An 18,624-nucleotide genomic window follows, 5' to 3' on the forward strand; every position below is an offset into this window, starting at 1 on the left:
AGGATGATTATATTGAGATGTGGAAATTCAAATTTTTGCCCATGAACACCTTGCTCAAAGCTTCAACTTTGTTTTGAGAACTACTCTTATTTTTTATTGATCTGTAGTGTAGAAACTTCATGTTTATACAGGGAGATGTCCCTAAACCTCTGGTTGCAGTTTTGGAGAACTTAGGAAAGGGCAGAGTCTCTTTGTCTTAAGGCAGGCAAAACCCTTTCTCAGGCCTCATATTAGCAGAAACTAATAGGAAAGAGAATGTGGGCATTAGCCCTCAGTATTTGACTGAATGCCGAACACTTTCCTTTCTTTTTCTTCTCTCCCAACTCCAAGCCTTCTTTTTAGGCTTTTGATAGTTGATAGATCTCCCGAGAGATCTGGGCCTCTCATCTTTTCCCCTCTATTGGAAATCACAGAGGACCCAGAAATAATTTTTTTCTTTGGGCTTCCAAAGCCTGATGCTCTTCTAAAAGGTAACATAGACTAAATTTAGGGAAGGTTTTTATTTCTGGAAAATCTACCCCCAAATTTACCAATTACACATTGGTGTGAGTAAACAGGAATGGCTGAAGTGGTAAGGGATGAGAGAGCCTCTTAGTGAATTCTGATCACTGAGAACAGAGAAGGAATGAGAGTGTCACTGAGCAGCATGTGCTGGGAGAGACCTGTGGAATGAGTCCCAGGCAGGAGCATCATGTAGGCACTTGAGCCCTGAGGGTGGAGGGCAATGGAGAGAAGTAACTGAAAGACAAATGAGAGTTCTTTGGAGAGCTGATTCTTTTGATTGTATCTGAGACCCTTTGATTGTTAACAAAGCACAATGTAGCTGTCCTTTATTCAGGCCAGACTCTTCCCCTTTTTGATCTCTTTCATATGAGGAGTGGGTGGAAGGAAAGTGAAAGGAGAAAGAAGTAATGAAACGGTCTAAAGAATGTTTCTTAGGGATGAGGAAGAACTTAAATATTAAGAAACAAGTAGGTGTATGTAAGTCCTTTTTTTTTTTTAAATCAGTGCAGATCCTTCCCAGTGCAACTTTTGGGAGCTCTGAAAAAGTAGAAAATCTGTTAGTCTATTTTTATGTTCTCTTGGAGTCTTTTGGTGGTGGTAAGGAATAGTAGTAAAAAAGTTCAAAGATGTGGCCAGAGAGATGAGGAATAAAAACAAAGAATGCTGATAATGCACCATGTAGCATCAGCCTATGAATAACTTAGATCTGAGCAAGGACTTTTTTTTCCCCTATTCTTGTTTTCCTTTTGAGTCATCTCTTTTAATTTTTTTTATTGTTGTTAAATTATATTTTCAAGTAACTGATAAAGATCGTGAATACAATTTAGAAGGTCCTTATAACTTGTTTTTATTGTCTTAATAGTTCTAATTAAATGCTTTTGTAATAGTAAACTGCTGTTGAAGTAAAATCAGTAAAAGCTATCTCACATTTTTTTTCTTGTAGTTTATGTTTCATTTAAGAAGATCTCCTTTCTTACAAGTTTTTAACAATAGTCCTGATGAGAGTTCATATTATCGTCACCATTTTATGCGTCAAGATTTGACCCAGTCCCTAATCATGATTCAGCCTATTCTGTATGCGTATTCTTTTAGTGGACCCCCAGAGGTAAGAGAGGCAGAAAACAAAAATTGGTTTTGTTACTGTGATGTGTGTCATTAAAAAGTGAAAACAACTAAGGTTTTCTTGGAATATAGTTACTAAATACAGGAATTTAGTGCAAGAAGTTATGTTACCCATATATTCACTTAAAAATATTTGAGTGCTTACTATATGCTAGGTTGCACTAGGAAATCATTTAAAAAAATATAAAAACTGAGGTGGGAGAGACTTTTAAGATCAATTTGTGCAGTTATTTGGTTGATCAAATCCTCTAGGGCTTATGATTATCCTTTTGTCTTTAACAGTGTCCAGAAGTAATGATGATTCTAGAACCTGTAGCTTATTCCAGAGTATACTGTCTGATAATTAGGACATTCTGTCTAAAGAAAACCTCTTGCTTAAATATCATCTTATTCTCCTGTAGCTTTTTTTGAACCTAAGATATAGTTAATTATAAAGATGTATATTTAGAAAGGTGGTAATAAAGTCATCCATTTAGATTTCTTAGCAAACTGTCCCACTTACTTGAACCAATTGTTAAATAAAGTTTTTCTTTTTTGTAGTTAAAATTGTCTGTTTTACCACTTACAAGTATGTAATGACTGTATTTGAAAGTAATATTTAAGAATGGTCAGCATAAAGAGAATATTTATAATATCTCCTGATTAATGATCTCTGGTGATGCCTTTATTCATTGTTTGTAAAAAATAGTATATAAAACATTTTGTTACTATAATTGTTTTTAATTTGTCATAGTGTCTACTTTTCTAGAAAATATATATTGTTAATGTGATGGTCTAGCTATATATTTGGTTTTATAGTTCTTTGAATTGGGAAAGAAAGCTTGAGAGATTTTTTTTTCTCATTTCAGAGTAATACATGTAAATTGTAGATATCTGGAGAATGTAGATTAGTGTTTAGAAGAAATTTGGAATCCCACAATCCCTACTGTCTGCTTCTGTTAAATTCCAACCTTTCCATTTAATCCACGAATCCCATTAGCTTCATTTACTTAAGGCTCTGCTGTTGGAGTTACTCTCTTTCCTCCATCATCACTTGCTCTTCCTCTGGATCATTCTCATTAACATAGAAACCTGAGTCACATTCATGTTAAAAACCAACAGACAAAACCACCCTTGACTTCACATTTTCTCTAATTGCTATTCATTTCTCTGGTCTCAGTTGCAGCTAAACTCAGAAAATTACCTATTGTCTCTATGATGATCTCACCTCACATTCTCTTCTCAACCTCCATTATTCAGATTCTTGTCCTTACCATTACACTGAAACAACTCTTACCAGGCAACCAATGTCCTACGTCTTGCCAGAACTCTCGACAGCATTTATTTACCTAATGAGGACTCTCCTCGAAAACTTTTTGTTTAAACTTCTCTGACACCTGCAAAACCTACTGGTTTTCCTCCTAATCACTGCCTGTTCTTCTCAGTTTCCTTTTGCTGACTTCTCCTTTTCAGATCTTTGAAGTGTTGGCATGCTCCAGGGCCCAGTCTCTGGCTTTTGCTCTATCTTCCCTCCCTGTGGTGTAGATATGTACTGTGATGCAGTATAATCACATAGCTTTAATTACCATCTTCATGCATGTGATATCCAAATTTATGTCATTAGTTCTGGCCACTCCCTTACATTTCCTACTCAGAACTATTTTTCCATCTCCAAATTTGCTCTTTCCCAAGCCTTTCCCCTCTCACTCACGGGTCCATCATCAGGCTTAGGAGTTAACCCTGATTTCCTCTTGGCTCTACTCTGTTTTTCAGTTGTTACCTCCGTTTATATGAGTTCTCAGAAAATTAAAATGTACTGCAAGAATTCATGATAGCAAGATGTTTTTAAGTTATAAGATACAAATTTAAAATTTTAAAGATATCCTGGAAAGATCTATTTTGTAACTTTAAGTAATTTCTTTTTCCATCTTCCTCCTTTCTCATTGTTTTCTTCTGTTAGCCGGTTCTTCTTGATAGCAGCAGCATTCTTGCGGATCGCATTCTTCTCATGGACACATTCTTCCAGATTTTGATTTATCATGGTGAGGTAAGATTCCATTGCATTTAACGCTATGCACGTGTGTGCAACAGAGTGTTTTTATTCATGGAAGCTGTCCCTTCTTTACTATATGACTACTGTTTCCTCTCTGATAAACTTTTATTTCCATTTTTATAAAATAGGTATAAAATATGATTCTTCTTGCCACTGGTTTTTAGACTTCATTTGCACTTGACCTGCCTGTGCTTGTTTTGTCCATTTGTCCATGTACGATTGGATAAATGGATTTTACACAAAGCGTAATGTTGTGAAAGTAAGAGCATTGATATATACATAGGCATGCCATACTTTTGGGTTTTACCGGAGACATCGAGAAGGGAAAAGCCTTTGTCAAGTAGGCAGGCTCTCCCTTTCATTACTTCATGGTAATCGTTTAAAAAGTATTCCATTTAATGCATTTAAAGTATTTAAAAAATATTCCACATGATCTGAAAACTCATTTTAATGGATAAGTGAATTAAAATTAAAATTTATACCTTTGGGGGCGCCTGGGTGGCTCAGTCGTTAAGCGTCTGCCTTCGGCTCAGGTCATGGTCCCAGGGTCCTGGGATCGAGCCCCGCATCGGGCTCCCTGCTCCACGGGAAGACTGCTTCTCCCTCTCCCACTCCCCCTGCTTGTATTCCCTCTCACGCTGTGTCTCTCTCTCTGTCAAATTAAAAAAAAAAAAAAAAATTAAAAAAAAAAAAATAAATAAAATTTATACCTTTGCTTAATTGGAATGGTACATGATTGAAAAGAGCAGAATATTTTAGTAGCTATTAAGCTTTAATCAGGTATTTAGCAGAACTCTGTTCATTCCTGCATTTATTCATTCAGCCAGTAATTAAATGTTTCCTCTGTATAAGAAAGCTCTGTGTTCTGGATGCCTTGAATGATACAGAGATTCTTTTTTTCACAGACCCACACTCAAATTTATAGTCTAGGATTCTAGTAACTTGTGCAGATTTATTTTCCAGTTGTTTTAATTGTAAATGATTTTAGATTTGCACTGTAATTATAGAGGCGTACTTAAAATATCCTTTTAAGTAATATTATCTAGGCCTTTGAAAAGATTTATTGATTATTATTTTTTTTTTATTTTTTTTTTTTTAAAGATTTTATTTATTTATTTGAGACAGAGACAATGAGAGACAGAGAGCATGAGAGGGAGGAGGGTCAGAGGGAGAAGCAGACTCCCTGCCGAGCAGGGAGCCCGATGCGGGACTTGATCCCGGGACTCCAGGATCATGACCTGAGCCGAAGGCAGTCGCTTAACCAACTGAGCCACCCAGGCGCCATATTGATTATTATTATTTTTTTTTTTTTAAAGATTTTATTTATTTATTTGAGAGAGAGAATGAGAAAGAGAGAGCATGAGAGGGGGGAGGGTCAGAGGGAGAAGCAGACTCCCTGCCGAGCAGGGAGCCCGATGCGGGACTCGATCCCAGGACTCCGGGATCATGACCTGAGCCGAAGGCAGTCGCTTAACCAACTGAGCCACCCAGGCGCCCTATTATTTTTAATTGATACCAGTACTAATGTCCTTTAATTTTTAAGGATAATGCCTATTACATGACAGAGTGAGGTATTTTGCGGCTTTTTTTGTGTGTGATTTTTTAAAAACTAGCTTGTTAATGTGCTTAAAGGAGAAGTCTGAAATGCACATGACTGTTTCTCTGTTAAATACAGAGCTATAAAGCCATATAGAGTATATATTGACTGATGCAGTTAAGTTAGAAACCAAGCCCAAGTTTAAATTTTTGGATGATTTAATTACATGGTTTTTGGAGCCACTTACCTTAATAAAAGAATTGATTCAGATGCTCTTCTACAGGTATACTATCTTTATAATTTTATTGCTATCATTACTAAAGTTTTTGTGTTTATATATCTTGCCAGAACATAACTCCATTGATAAAAACCTTATAATAGTAGGTGGTTAATTTTGAAGTCTCTGGGAAATCTGTTAACAAAAATCCCTCTTGTTTATCATAAACTTAAGTAGATAGCTTTTAGCTAATAATATAAATGTAGTGTTTAAAAATTTTTCTGGTTTACTATTTCTTTTTACTTCTAAAGGAGAAGAAATATTCTAATTTTGCATCTCTTTACTCAGGAATGCCAAAATTAGTGTTCTTCTTTTTTTTTTAAAGATTTTATTTATTTATTTGACAGAGAGAGACACAATGAGAGAGGGAACACAAGCAGGGGGAGCAGGGTAGGGAGAAGCAGGCTTCCTGCTGAGCAGGGAGCCCCATGCGGGGCTCGATCCCAGGACTCTGGGATCATGACCTGAGCCGAAGGCAGACACTTGAAGACTGAGCCACCCAGGCGCCTCAAAGTTAGTGTTCTTGATTTAAAAACTGATAAATAATGATTTATAATTTTCTTATTTTCTGAAGATTCATTCCTTTGAAAAAACCTCTTAAAGTTTTTGGATAGGCAAGAAATTAAAAGTAATAATTCCTTTAATTGTTTTAAAATTAGACCATTGCACAGTGGCGCAAGTCAGGATACCAGGACATGCCAGAATATGAAAATTTCCGCCATCTTCTACAAGCCCCTGTGGATGATGCACAGGAGATTCTTCACTCCAGATTTCCAATGCCAAGATACATTGACACTGAACATGGAGGTAGCCAGGTAAGTATAGTTAATTTGTTTGTTGTTAGTATTGATTGTAATGAGTTGTTCTTATTTGCCTTCTGACTTTTAATTTGAAAAGACTGTTTCACAAGGCAAGTAAAAGAGGAAGGATGCGGGTAGAAGGTCACAAGGGAAAATATGCTTGCTTTTTGCCTTAGCATTGGGAGCAAAGCAGTGATTATTGGCCAGTTGCTTAAAGCTAGCAGTTTCTCCCACCTTCTGCCACCAGCTCAGATTTAATAACAGAGCCAGGATGATGTTATGGTGGCACATCAGCTTTAGTGGGGCAAGAAGAACAACTTGGAAAACATTTTAGTGTAGCTTTTTTAGTATAATTTTGTTAAATCTGTTTATTTAATGAAGAAGTCTGGGAGTATGAAGTTTGCGGTAACATAATTTTTTCTGTTTTCCTCATTCTGTCATTTCAGTTTTCTAGAAAATGTCATATAATAGGAAAGCATTATATTACAAAAGGCCTTGTGGATTTTAGAATTATGAAGATTAAATAAAGTACATGTACATATATACATGGCCCTTCAGGACCTTTCAGAAGGCTAGGTTTAAGACCCCTTAACATAGACTCTTTTTTTTTTTTAAAGACTATTTATTTATTTATTTATTTATTTGACAGAGTGAGGCACAGCGAGAGAGGGAACACAAGCAGGGGGAGTGGGAGAGGGAGAAGCAGGCTTCCTGCAGAGCAGGGAGCCCGATGCAGGGCTCGATCCCATGACTCTGGGATCATGACCTGAGTTGAAGGCAGACGCTTAACGACTGAGCCCCTTATCATAGACTCTTAAAATAGTTTTTACTTCTCCCTTGTAATTGTATTAGAGCTATAATAAATTTAATTATAGGTTATCATAAGTTTGTTTCACTTACTAAAGGCAGGTACCTTGCTTCATTTATTGTTGTTTCCCTAGTGCCTAGCACAGTATTATAAAATAGATGGTATTAGTAACTATTATTCATAAATGATAGTAGTTATTTTTAGGGTTTTATTATATTTATAATAAGAGGTACCATGTATTGAGAATTTGCAAAGCTGTTAGTACTTTAACACCTTGTCTCATTTGATCCTCATAACAGTCCTATTGTTATCTCCATTTTACAGATAATAAGACTGAGGCTTAGGTTATGTGTGGCCAAGGAAACACAGTAAATGAAGAAGCGGGCATTCACATCTAGGTGTTCTGACTCTAGAGCCAGTGCTCTTGTGTTAAACTGCTTACTCATGGATTAGAAAAAGATTTTGTGTGATACTGAATTTCAGAAGATATGACTGCCTGTGTTTTTCAGTATGAAATAATAATTTATGCCTAGTTCTCTCATTGATGTCTCATCATGTGTAGTGCTATTTTCCTCTTTTATTCTGGTTTTCGTGATGATAAAGCTTAGTGGAGAGATGGTTAAAATGTTGGATAAGTTGTCTTATGGAATAGCCTACAGGTTAAGAAAGTTTGAGAGTCATTGTTTAAAGTAAAAGAATGTATAGGGTACTTTTTGGTACTTCAGATCTCTGATGACGTTTCAGACCAAGGGTTTAGTAAATTTCACACTAATCTTGTACTTGTTGCACACATAAATTTTATATGCTGAGTTTTGGATTCAACAGTTTAATTTGTTGTTATGAATGTATGATTTGGAGAGAAGAGGGTGCATTTATTTGTAGTATGTAGTGGCCCATATATTTCCAAAATTTATTTTTTTTAAAGTTGCCTCTTAATAAAATTAATTTTATCAGAACATACTAAATAAAGTTGATTTTAGATCGCATAATGTGTTTGTTCAGCTCATATTGACTAAATCTATTTTTGATGAATAATGTTATTTCTTCTTCGCTTTTAAGGCCCGTTTCCTGCTTTCAAAAGTCAACCCTTCCCAGACTCATAATAATATGTATGCCTGGGGACAGGTAAGTGTAAATAGTGGATCTTGGAAATTATTTCTTTTGTGTATTTATAGTTTGTTATTTTAGTGAGAGCTACATTTTTTCCCTGTGTATTTGCTAATGATTTCTATTGGAAAAGTAATGAAAAAATGAGTAGAAAATAGAATTAGCATTTGGTGGCATCATAGAAAATAAAAGGTGATCATATCAAATAGGTAGAATTCCTTCATATTTCTAGTTTAGGACTACACCCTTGAGACAAAAAGCAATATAGTGCATAATATAAGATAGGAAGTGATGATTTAAGCTTACTGCTAGGACGTGAACTATAAAAGGCCACACATAATAAGTTGGAAGAGGTCAGGGATTGTAGTTGAACAAGAGAGGCAGGAGGCCTGGAAATCATTGTTAATATATTTTGATTTCTTAGAAGTCCTACCTCTTGGTACAATATATCAACATTTATCAAGTATCCAATTACAGGACTCTGTGTTGGTACTTTTGGGTACATAGTGATCATCCCTGCTTTTTTTGTTTGTTTGTTTCAGTTTTTATTTAAATTCTAGTTAGTTAACATATAGTGTAATATTGGTTTCAGAAGTAGAATTTAGTGATTCATCACTTTGATTATCTCTGCTTGTAAAGAGCTGGTAGTCTAGCATTAGAGATAAGATAACTAAGTAATAAGTCAATATGAGATATGTTCTTTTTAGAAAGATATAAAATATTACAGGAGTTAGAAGAGGAAGAGGGGAAGAGAGTGCATGGTGGCAGCAGGAGACAGCGTGTAATCAGAAAAGAGCTCAGAAAAGGGAACATTTCCTTTTAGAATGGTTACAATTTCAAGAAGTAGAAATTGTGTGAGAAATTCCAGGTAGAGGACAGTGTGGACCAAGTAAGGTACACACATAGGATGAATAGAACAATAAACTGGAAATGTATTGTGTGGCTAAATTGTAGAGGATCTTAAATGCTAGGTTGAGTGCCGAGGAGCTGAGTCTTCATTTAGTAAGTAATAAAATGTTACTGAAGGTTTTTGGACAGGGGCAAATTTGAGTCTTAGATAATATAGTTGACTCAAGATTAATTGAGAGTAGTCTGTAAGTTGAAACTGTATTTTGAAGTAATCCAAGTGAGGGGGAATGAAGGCAAGATGGCAAAAAGGAATAGATTTTGGTGATATTTTAAATGTGGAACCAGTGAGATTTGATTGGAAGTTGCAGGAAAGTAAAAGTTACTCTAAATGCAAAATGTGAATTCTGATTGGATTCTGGAAAACAATAATAACATAATTGGGATAATTTGTGAAATTTGAGTATGGACTGTGTATCAGCTACTAGTATAATATTAAATTTCTTGATTGTGATACTACTGTTGTGGTTATATAGGAGATTGTCTGTAACCTTGGGAGATGTATCCTAAAGGGGGTAAAATATCATGATGTCTTCAACTTCTAGAAATGATTCAACAAAAGAAAGAAAAGGAAACATATAGAAACATAAAGCAAATGTGGCAAAGTATTAATCAGTGAATTTACGTATAGAGTATGTGGGTGTTCACTGTACTTTTTTCTCAACTTTTCTATACGTTTGAATTTTTAAAAAATAAATAGTTGAGGGAGAACAAGGTAATGTAGGATTTTGAGCCTGGGTAACTAGGAGAAATGTGCCAGTAAGTGGGAAGGCAGAGAGAAAATGTTTGATTTTAGGCACACTGAATTTGAGATAACATCTAGATGGCCAGATTGAGCAGGCTATTAGAAGGCAAGAATGTGAAAGTTGATCATGGACAAGTGATACTTAAAGTCATCACAGTGAATACTTGTTCAGGGAGAGAGTTGAGAGGCAAAAGAAGGATGAGATAAACCCTTGAGGAAGTACAAGTGGTAGGAGTATTTTGTAATAGAGAGGTGGAAGGAAAATGAAAAGAATACCATACTGTCATAATAGGTGAGGGAGGGCTTTATAGAAAGAAGGAAAGGGGTTAACAAATATTGAGATGCTGCAGACCTTTGAAGGAGGATGAAGACTTAAAAAAGGTGGATGGATTTGAAGACTAGGAGGTCATTTGTGGCCCTGGTAAGCAGTTTTAAATAGTCGTTGAGTTCAAGATAGATTGTAAGGAATTAGTGGGTGGTGAAGAAGTGGAGGTTGTAAGTGTTAATGGTTCTTTTGCAAATTTAGTCTGAGTTCGGGTAGTAGGATAGAAGGATGATTCTTATTAGGATAAGGATACAGAACTTATGTGTAGACCAAGTGCAAGATGCTGATAAAAGAACAGAGTATAGATGTTTAAGATCCTCAGAAGCAGACAGTGTGATCACAGCACTGTATGGAGTTGAAGCATTGTTAAGGAGGCAGGACATTTCGTTCTGCAGAAGCAAATGGTAGGAAGGGTAATGACAGAGAAAGATGTTGAGAACAATGCTCATATTGGATAATTACCTGTTACTTTTCAGTAATAGTGGATTATTCACTAAGAGTGAGACATGCTGGGGTTAAAGGAATAGAAAACAGAAAAGATTTAAAAATAGCTATAAGGAATATAAGAAAGCAACCGCAGGTGAACAAAAGGCTTTTATAGCAGTGAGGGCCCATTTTATTTACTAACAATTTCTAGAGCTTGTTTCCATTATGTTCTTTTAACCATGCATTGTAGTTCAGGCATTGCATCAGAGATGAAAGACTTTGGGGGTAATTTAGCACTGGAGATAAGAAAGATGGACACATTAAAGGGAGTGCAATGATTTAGAGCAATGTTAAATGACTGTGAGGTCCAGGCTGGGTAGAAGATGTAGTAATTAGGATTAAGGCCCCTTCCCTTTAAATATAGAGGTGCCTCAAAATTTTGCCCTGATTTCTCTGCATACATTGTTTTTCTGGGTGATTACACCCCTGTGGCTTCAGCTTTCATCCGAGGCTAACTTGCAAATCTCCACCTTTGGTTTGACTTCACTTTGAGCTATAGCCCGGAATTTCCATAACTGTCTGTTACACATCACTGGAGCTTCCTGTAGACATTTCATAAGCAACATGTCCCAACTTGAACTTACTCTCATTTATACCGTCTTGTTCTGCTTGACTTTCCTATTTTTACAGAGGGCCCCACCATTCTCTCAATTCCCAAGGCTTGGAACTTTAGTCATTTGCATTTTATTTTCTCCCTTCTGCCCCTAATTATTCACAAATTATTTGGTCTCTTGCCCCTATCCATTCCCTCCTTTCCCTGTCACTAACTGAGGTCAAGCCCTTGTTACTATTCACATAGATTGTCAGTGCTTCAGCCCTGTTTCTTCCATTTTGGCAATGGCCAGAGTCGTCTCCCTGAAGCAGTTCTAAGTTAATTTCTGGGGCACCTGGGTGGCTCAGTCGTTTAAGTGTCCAACTCTTGGTTTCGGCTCAGGTCATGATCTCAGAGTCATGAGATCAGGCCCTGTGTCAGGCTCTGCGCTTAGCGCAGAATCTGCTAGAGATTCTCTCTCTCCCTCTGCCCCTCCCCTAGCTCACGTGCTCCCATGCTCTCTCTCAGATAAATAAATAAAATTAAAAAAAAAATTTAATCTTTAATAACCTCCTTTGGAATTACATATAAACTCCTTATATTGCTTTTGAGGGTCCTTTGTTGCATAATCCAAAGTTTTCCCACTTTTAGCTACTGTTTTGTCTTTTTAGCCAACTAGATTTCTTATTTCACTTTGAATACAGTAAGCATGTTACCATCTTTATGACTTGTCCCTAGTAGTCCCCCATGTCACCACATGGTAGCCATCCCTTAAGGCTGGGTTCAAAGTTCACTGACTCCATGAAACTTTCTCTTTTTCTTTTTTTTTTAAGATTTTATCTATTTATTTGAGAGAGGCAGCATGAGCAGGTGGGAGGGGTAGAGGGAGAGGGAGAAGCAGACTCCCTGCTGAGCAGGGAGCCCGATGCAGGACTCGATCCCAGGACCCTGGGATCATGACCTGAGCCGAAGGCAGATGCTTAGCTGATTGAGCCACCCAGGTGCCTTCCATGAAACTTTTTTTATGATTGCATGACTCGTTTGGTATAATATCCCTGCCCCTTCATTCCTTTTTTTCATCCATTTCTGATGGCCCTTATGAGTAATGACTATGTCATTTTAATTTTTGACTTTCCACAGTACCTTAAACATAGCATGTATTGAGTATAATAGATTTGGGCAGGAGAACAGAGTTTAGAGTATGGGAGCTTTGTGGAGGTATTTAAGAGTTAAGGAGCCTTTATGATATAGATAAATAAATTGAATCCATGGTCTAAAACTCCTGAAAAGTAAGGTTTTTATGGTAAGGAAAGGAACTTACTCTTGGAAAGTGTGGAAGGGGGTATAGCATGTGAGAGAAAAAATTTATGCCCATATAATGCATATACATATGCATTATCAGTATCACCCTCACCATTCCTCTTGCTGTGAAATGAAAAGTCAAGTATACTACTGTGACGTGGAAGTTTGGAAAAAAGAATGTACAATGAATCAGCCTTTCCATTTTGCTTGAGTCATCTGAGTATTGGATTTAGTTCTGGATCTCACAACTTAAGAGAAACTTACTTAAGAAAAGAAAATTGAAAGAAGATAGGAAAGTAGGACCAATTAATAAAGTTCATGGAAATGGTGATTAGTCATTATGGAGAAGAGGAGCTTAAAGGATGCTTTAAAATAGTATTCATCAGGGGTCCCCTATCAAATGCCCTTGGGGGCCAGGTGAGTAACAAATGAGTGAAGCTCCTTTAAGAAAATCTGATGCTCTCTGTGTGAAGAGGCAATACCTGGGACTCTGGTGGACTAGGGTTTGTGCGAAGAATACAGAAATCCTTTTCTAAAGGGGGTAACTGTTCCTCCCCTCTAGCTGATCATTGCCATTTACATAATTTATTTAACAAAACGTTGTGAGCTCACATTAATGCAGACCAAATAAAATATATCTTTGTGGCTGAATTTCTACATTAAAAAGTGTAGTTTAGTTCATGGAAATAAAACTTGCTTCTTGCTTTTCTGGGTTTAAATTACAACATGGGGGCGCCTGGTTGGCTCAGTCAGTAGAGCTTGTGACTCTTGATCTCAGGGCTGTGAGTTCAAGCCCCATATTGGGTTTGGAGCCTACTTAAGAAAAAAAAAATTACAACATGGAGATACAGTCTGTATGCTTATAAAGAACTTGAGCTGTTAAACATGGAGAGGCATCATTCTGGGCTGGTAGTTGAAAACTATAAGTTACTTATCTTTGCCTTTTCTTCTTTGTCACAGTTTAATAATATGTGCTTGATATGCACAGTAAGACTCAGTAAATATTAGTTATTAGTTTTCCTTGTTATCAATGGGGAAAAATAAGTCTCTCCTTAAGATATTTTATTTTTAAAGATTTATTTATTTTAGAGAGAGGGAGAGAGAATTTCAAGCAGACTCCCTGCTGAGTGTGGAGCCTGATGCTTGATCCCATGACCCTTGAGTTCATGACCTGAGCTGAAATCAAGAGTTGGATGCCTAACTGACTGAGTCACCTGGGGGCCCCAAAGATATTTTAAATAGGAAAGAAAACCTGTTTTAAACTTTGAAGTTTAATTATTATGACCTGGAAGTAGAGGCATTAGAGGCATAAACAAGAACCCTAAGGTCTTTCTTGACCTGTGCTTTTTGTAAGAGAAATTATGTTAATATTTTTATAGATAATAACTGATAAACTGAATCTATACTGTTTTAGTTCCTGTGCTGAGCTTCTTATGCACTCCTATTTAATCATTAAAACACTCTTATGAGGTGGTTACTATTAACTCTGTTTTTCAGAAGAGGAAATTAGGTTTAAACAGCTTAAGTAACTTATCCAAGATCACATAGCTAAACTGTGGCAGGGTCTGGATTTGACCCTAGACCACTCTGACTGGAGAATCTGAATTTTTAATCATTAAGCTAAACCAGTGATTGCAATTTAGGGAGTTAACTTGGTAGCCAAGCATTTTACTAAAAATTATACAATCTTACATTTTAGTTTTCTTTTTGTCAGCGATCAAGTACCAGCGGTAAGTTTTATCCATGGATGGCCTGAAGAGGGCGCCACTGCAACACTGCTTCCCCACTGCTGTCATGCTTCCTACGTTCAGTGATAGAAAGCTTGGCTCTTTCTGCCTAATCGTGGATATATTTTAAGGAGAAAAAGGGTGCAGTTGAAAAATTAAGATCAATCAACTGCAAATTTTTGATAAGACTGAGTTGAGCATATAATTTCAAATAAGATCTCTACAGTATATAAATTAGAAAATTGATGCGTATTTTGTCTTGACCGGGAGAAATAGATCTGAGATTGGGTGAGTTGAGGTGGAAAACGTGTAAGTTGAAAGAAAATCAGGAATAGTTACAGAAAGAAAAAAAGCAAGAGTTACCAGGTTATTATTAGTCTAAGTCATATCTTTGAGGCCTTTGCTTCTCTCTGTGTTAACTATGAATGTACAATAAGGAAAAATACTTCAGTGTTATAAAATAATAGATTTTTCAAAAGAGGTAATAATATAGCTCAAACATGTTGTATTCCTGCTATGTGTCAGGTATTGTTCTGGTTTCCTTACACAGTTGAACTCATTTAATCATTATAACAACCATATGAAATAGGTCCTGTTGTTATCCTTATTTTACAAATGAGGAAACTAAGACACAGAGAGGTTAAGTAATGTATGTTCCTCAAAATCATGCAAGCGGTAAGTGGCTGAGCGAGGAATTGAGCCCATGCAGTCTGGCTCCAAACTCCAAGCTTTTATTCCCAGTGCTGTTGTTTCCCTTCATTGTCAAGTTTTTCAAGTTTTTATAATTAACGTATGAAAACACATAATAAAATTGATTTTCCTTTATTCAGGAGAGGTTACGGCCTGTCTGTGGCAATGCCAGACTAGAATTTACAAGAGCTATAAATTCCCATCTCCTATTTGTTACCCACTTGCTGATCTCTAAAAATTACTTTACTTCTTTGTTTTAGGTTTTTTATATTTACTTATAAATGAGAACTTGAGTATCGGGTGAAAAATTTTAAAATCCAGATATAAAATCTTTCAGAAAACCTTTTTCTTGCTACAACAGAATTGTACTATTAGTGGTTTGGATTAGTGAAAGTCATTCTGTCAACACAGTTTTTATTAAAATAGAAGTTAGGAATTTTTCTTAACTCTTGTTAATTAGAACCCATGGAGATCAATTAAAATTACTTGAATGAAAACAGTAAACATAGTTTATTTTAAAAATACTGTAAATGTACTTCTTTCCAGCTGGCATGTCTGTTAAAATATGTGCAATTTCTTTTTTTTTTAAATTTCATTTATTTATTAGAGCACAATCAGGGGAAACAGCAGTGGGGAAGGGAGAGGGAGAGAGAGAGAATCTCTTAAGCAGATTCCTCACTGAGCACAGGGCCAGACATGGGGCTCGATACCAGGATCCCAACACCATGACCTGAGCAGAAACCAAGAGTCAAATGCTCCTGAGACACATAGGCACCCCAAAATATGTGCAATTTCAGTTTTATTTAGTAGTCAGGCTGCAATAATCTCACCAAGCCATTTATTTATTCCTTAGTAGTGATAAAGCGCCAATATATTCAAGACAAATGAACACTTCACTACTGTAAAGATTAAGTTGGGTATGTAGCTATTCTGATTCTGCAGTGCAAATCTGATCCTGACCACTTGGGGTAGTGCAGACTCCACCAGTTAAAGGACATGGTTCACAGCAAGCCTGCCCCCAACTTCAGGTGCCAGCTGTAAGCAGGATCCTGCACCTCTGACCAACTAGCTACAAACCTGTGTGGGTGTGTGTGGGGGTATTCCCCACACCCCCCACCCCCACCTCAGGTTTGACAGCTCCCTAGAACAACTCACAGAACTCAGGAAAGCACTGTATTTATGATCACAGTTTTATTATAAAGATTGCAAATAAGGACCAGCGAAGGGATCCCACAGAGTGAGGTCTAGGAGGCTTTCAGATACAGAGCTTCTGTGTTCTTTCACCGTGGAATCAGAATGTGTCACCTTCCTAGCATATTGATAAATTTGTTAGCAAGCTCCACTGAGCTTTGGTATCCAGAGTTTGTTTCTTTACTACCACGCCTGATTGATTGAATCTCCAGCTCCCTTCTTCTTTTCCCTCCCTTGACCTCACTTCCCCTCCCTAGAGGTCAGGCTGTCTTTTTTTTTTTTTAAAGATTTTATTTATTTATTTGACAGAGAGAGACAAAGCGAGAGAAGGAACACAAGCAGGGGAGTGGGAGAGGGAGAAGCAGGCTTCCCGCTGAGCAGGGAGCCTGATGCGGGGCTCGATCCCAGGACCCTGGGATCATGACCTGAGCTGAAGGCAGACACTTAACGACTGAGCCACCCAGGTGCCCCGAGGTCAGGCTGTCTTAAGTCCCCAGTCCTCTAATCACATGTTGATCTTTCTGGTGACTGGCCCCCATCCTGATTCATCTCATCTCAAAGCATGAACTCAGCTGTGATCTGAGGGGTTTATGAATAACAAAGACATTATTAGGAAATTCCAAGGATGTAGAGTCTCCCTCTGAGGAACCAGGGATAAAGGCCAGTCGGATTCTTTATTTTACAACAGGAGCATAGGCATTATTCTGCTTACAATGATTCCTTGTCTGTTTTAAACATTTGCTTATACATTTTAAGGTATTACTCTATGTTTTAATCATAGCAAATATCTTTCTTTTCCTCTAGGAATCTGGAGCACCTATTCTCACAGATGATGTTAGTTTACAAGTGTTTATGGATCACTTGAAGAAACTTGCTGTGTCAAGTGCTGCTTGAAGTGTTAAACATATTAAGGACACTTAAGAAGATGAAATTATTTGAATTTCATTTTTTTCCTTTTTCAGTTTATCTGTGGAAACTAACAGGTATCTCTAGACTCTTTGTATTAGTATGGTTTGAGACATGTGGAAAAATGTTCACATTTGTAGATTAAGCTGGAATATAAGAGCAATAAGAACAAATTTATTTAGTTTGCCACAGTATTATGACTGGTTTTAGAAATCTGAGGTCTTTATAACTTAATTATGTTAAAGAGTAAAAATAGAGTTGGCCTTGTACTACAGAGATGTAACTTGTTTGTATATTACAGAAAAATCCAAAGTGGCACTGAATGTCCTTGCTAACTTTTTGAAAACTTGTTTCTTGATTTTAACCAGAAAGTGAACAAAATCATCAACAGTAATGATAAATGTGAACATTTTTGCCTGTTCATTGAAATATATCCGTGATTTTCAAGCACTTATGCGTATACTTTTTCTGTACTTATTCTGTTAAGGCAGATTTATTTTTATGATGATTTGCTTAGGAATTCTTTGACTTTATATAAGGTAATTTTCACAAAGATAATTTAATGTTTTTGGTCATTTGGAAAAATAGTTTAGAGATGAAAAGTTTCTGGGGTAGCAGTTCCATAACAGACAAAAAATGTGAAATTTCCATAAAGTACCCAACTTATGTGATTAGACATGATAATTTTTTTTTAAAAGGGTGATTGAAAATAAACAAACCATTTTGTCATAATGTATTTTAGGAAGTCTGCAGTAAAGTAACTGTTGTCACTACTAAACCAAAATTGATTTTTACTGCATGGTTATGCTGTTTGCCCTTGTTTTCTGAAGTAAATTTTACATATATCCTTCAGTATTTTAACACTATTTTGGGAGTTTACATATTACTTTTTATTTTTGCTTCCATTTTGTGAACGGTATTAAGTTCTTATTGAAACAGTATTATATAATATTTTGTTGGATGATATCATGTGGTGATGCTCAGTTTTATTTTGATTTATTCATTAGTATCATTCACTTTTACCTTTTAAAGTTTACTTGTAGCAAATGTTTACATTGCTAAAGCCAGATGTTTGACAATGAAATTTATATCAAGTACTGCAAATAAAAGGTGGTGCTATGATAAATGCTTAGAAGGGCAGTTTGATGATTGTACTTGCATGAACACAATCATATGATAAAACAGAAACTTTAAAAAATTGTTCATATATTATATTCAGTTAAATAAATTGCTCTGTTCCATTTGAATTGAACTGTGCTAGGCCTAAATACCAATAAAATATACTTTTTCTGTGTTTTCCTGCTTATTTTGAAGTCTAGTAAAGCCTGAGAAGCCTAATGTAAAATTAGAGCAATTATATAATATGCTATGAGCAGATGAAAAAGTGTTCTTTTTTAAAAAATGGCAGCTTTATTGGGACATAATTCACATACCACACAGTTCACCCATTTAAAGTATAGCTCAGTGGTTTTTAGAATATTCAGAGTTGTGTAATCAATTTTAGAGCATTTTCATCTTCCCCAAAGTAGTAGTTTTTGCTATAAGGAAACTGTGTTTTGGAGTTAACATATTTTGAATTGAATTAAGCCCCTGTGATGATGATACATGTTTAATTTGCGTGGCCCCT

General features: G+C 36.3%; 1 protein-coding gene across 4 annotated transcripts in view; it reads left to right on the plus strand.

Annotated features, from left to right (window-relative positions):
• The window catches only part of SEC23A (SEC23 homolog A, COPII coat complex component), a 60,761-nt gene extending 42,440 nt beyond the window's left edge, over positions 1 to 18,321 (plus strand). For 2 of the 4 annotated variants that reach the window (XM_021701528.2, XM_021701529.2), the window contains exons 16-20: positions 1,448 to 1,609; positions 3,566 to 3,652; positions 6,132 to 6,287; positions 8,140 to 8,205; positions 16,896 to 18,293. In XM_021701528.2, the coding sequence (XP_021557203.1) occupies positions 1,448 to 1,609; positions 3,566 to 3,652; positions 6,132 to 6,287; positions 8,140 to 8,205; positions 16,896 to 16,985 (561 nt within the window). In that variant the 3' untranslated portion in view covers positions 16,986 to 18,293. Of the gene's footprint in view, positions 1 to 1,447; positions 1,610 to 3,565; positions 3,653 to 6,131; positions 6,288 to 8,139; positions 8,206 to 16,895 lie in introns of all 4 variants that reach the window. The other 2 variants (XM_044918314.1, XM_044918315.1) reach the window with 2 other exon arrangements.
• The last annotated feature ends 303 nt before the right edge of the window (positions 18,322 to 18,624 follow it).

This window comes from Neomonachus schauinslandi, chromosome 9 (genome assembly GCF_002201575.2).
Source record: "Neomonachus schauinslandi chromosome 9, ASM220157v2, whole genome shotgun sequence".
NCBI classification, from domain to species: Eukaryota; Metazoa; Chordata; class Mammalia; order Carnivora; family Phocidae; genus Neomonachus; species Neomonachus schauinslandi.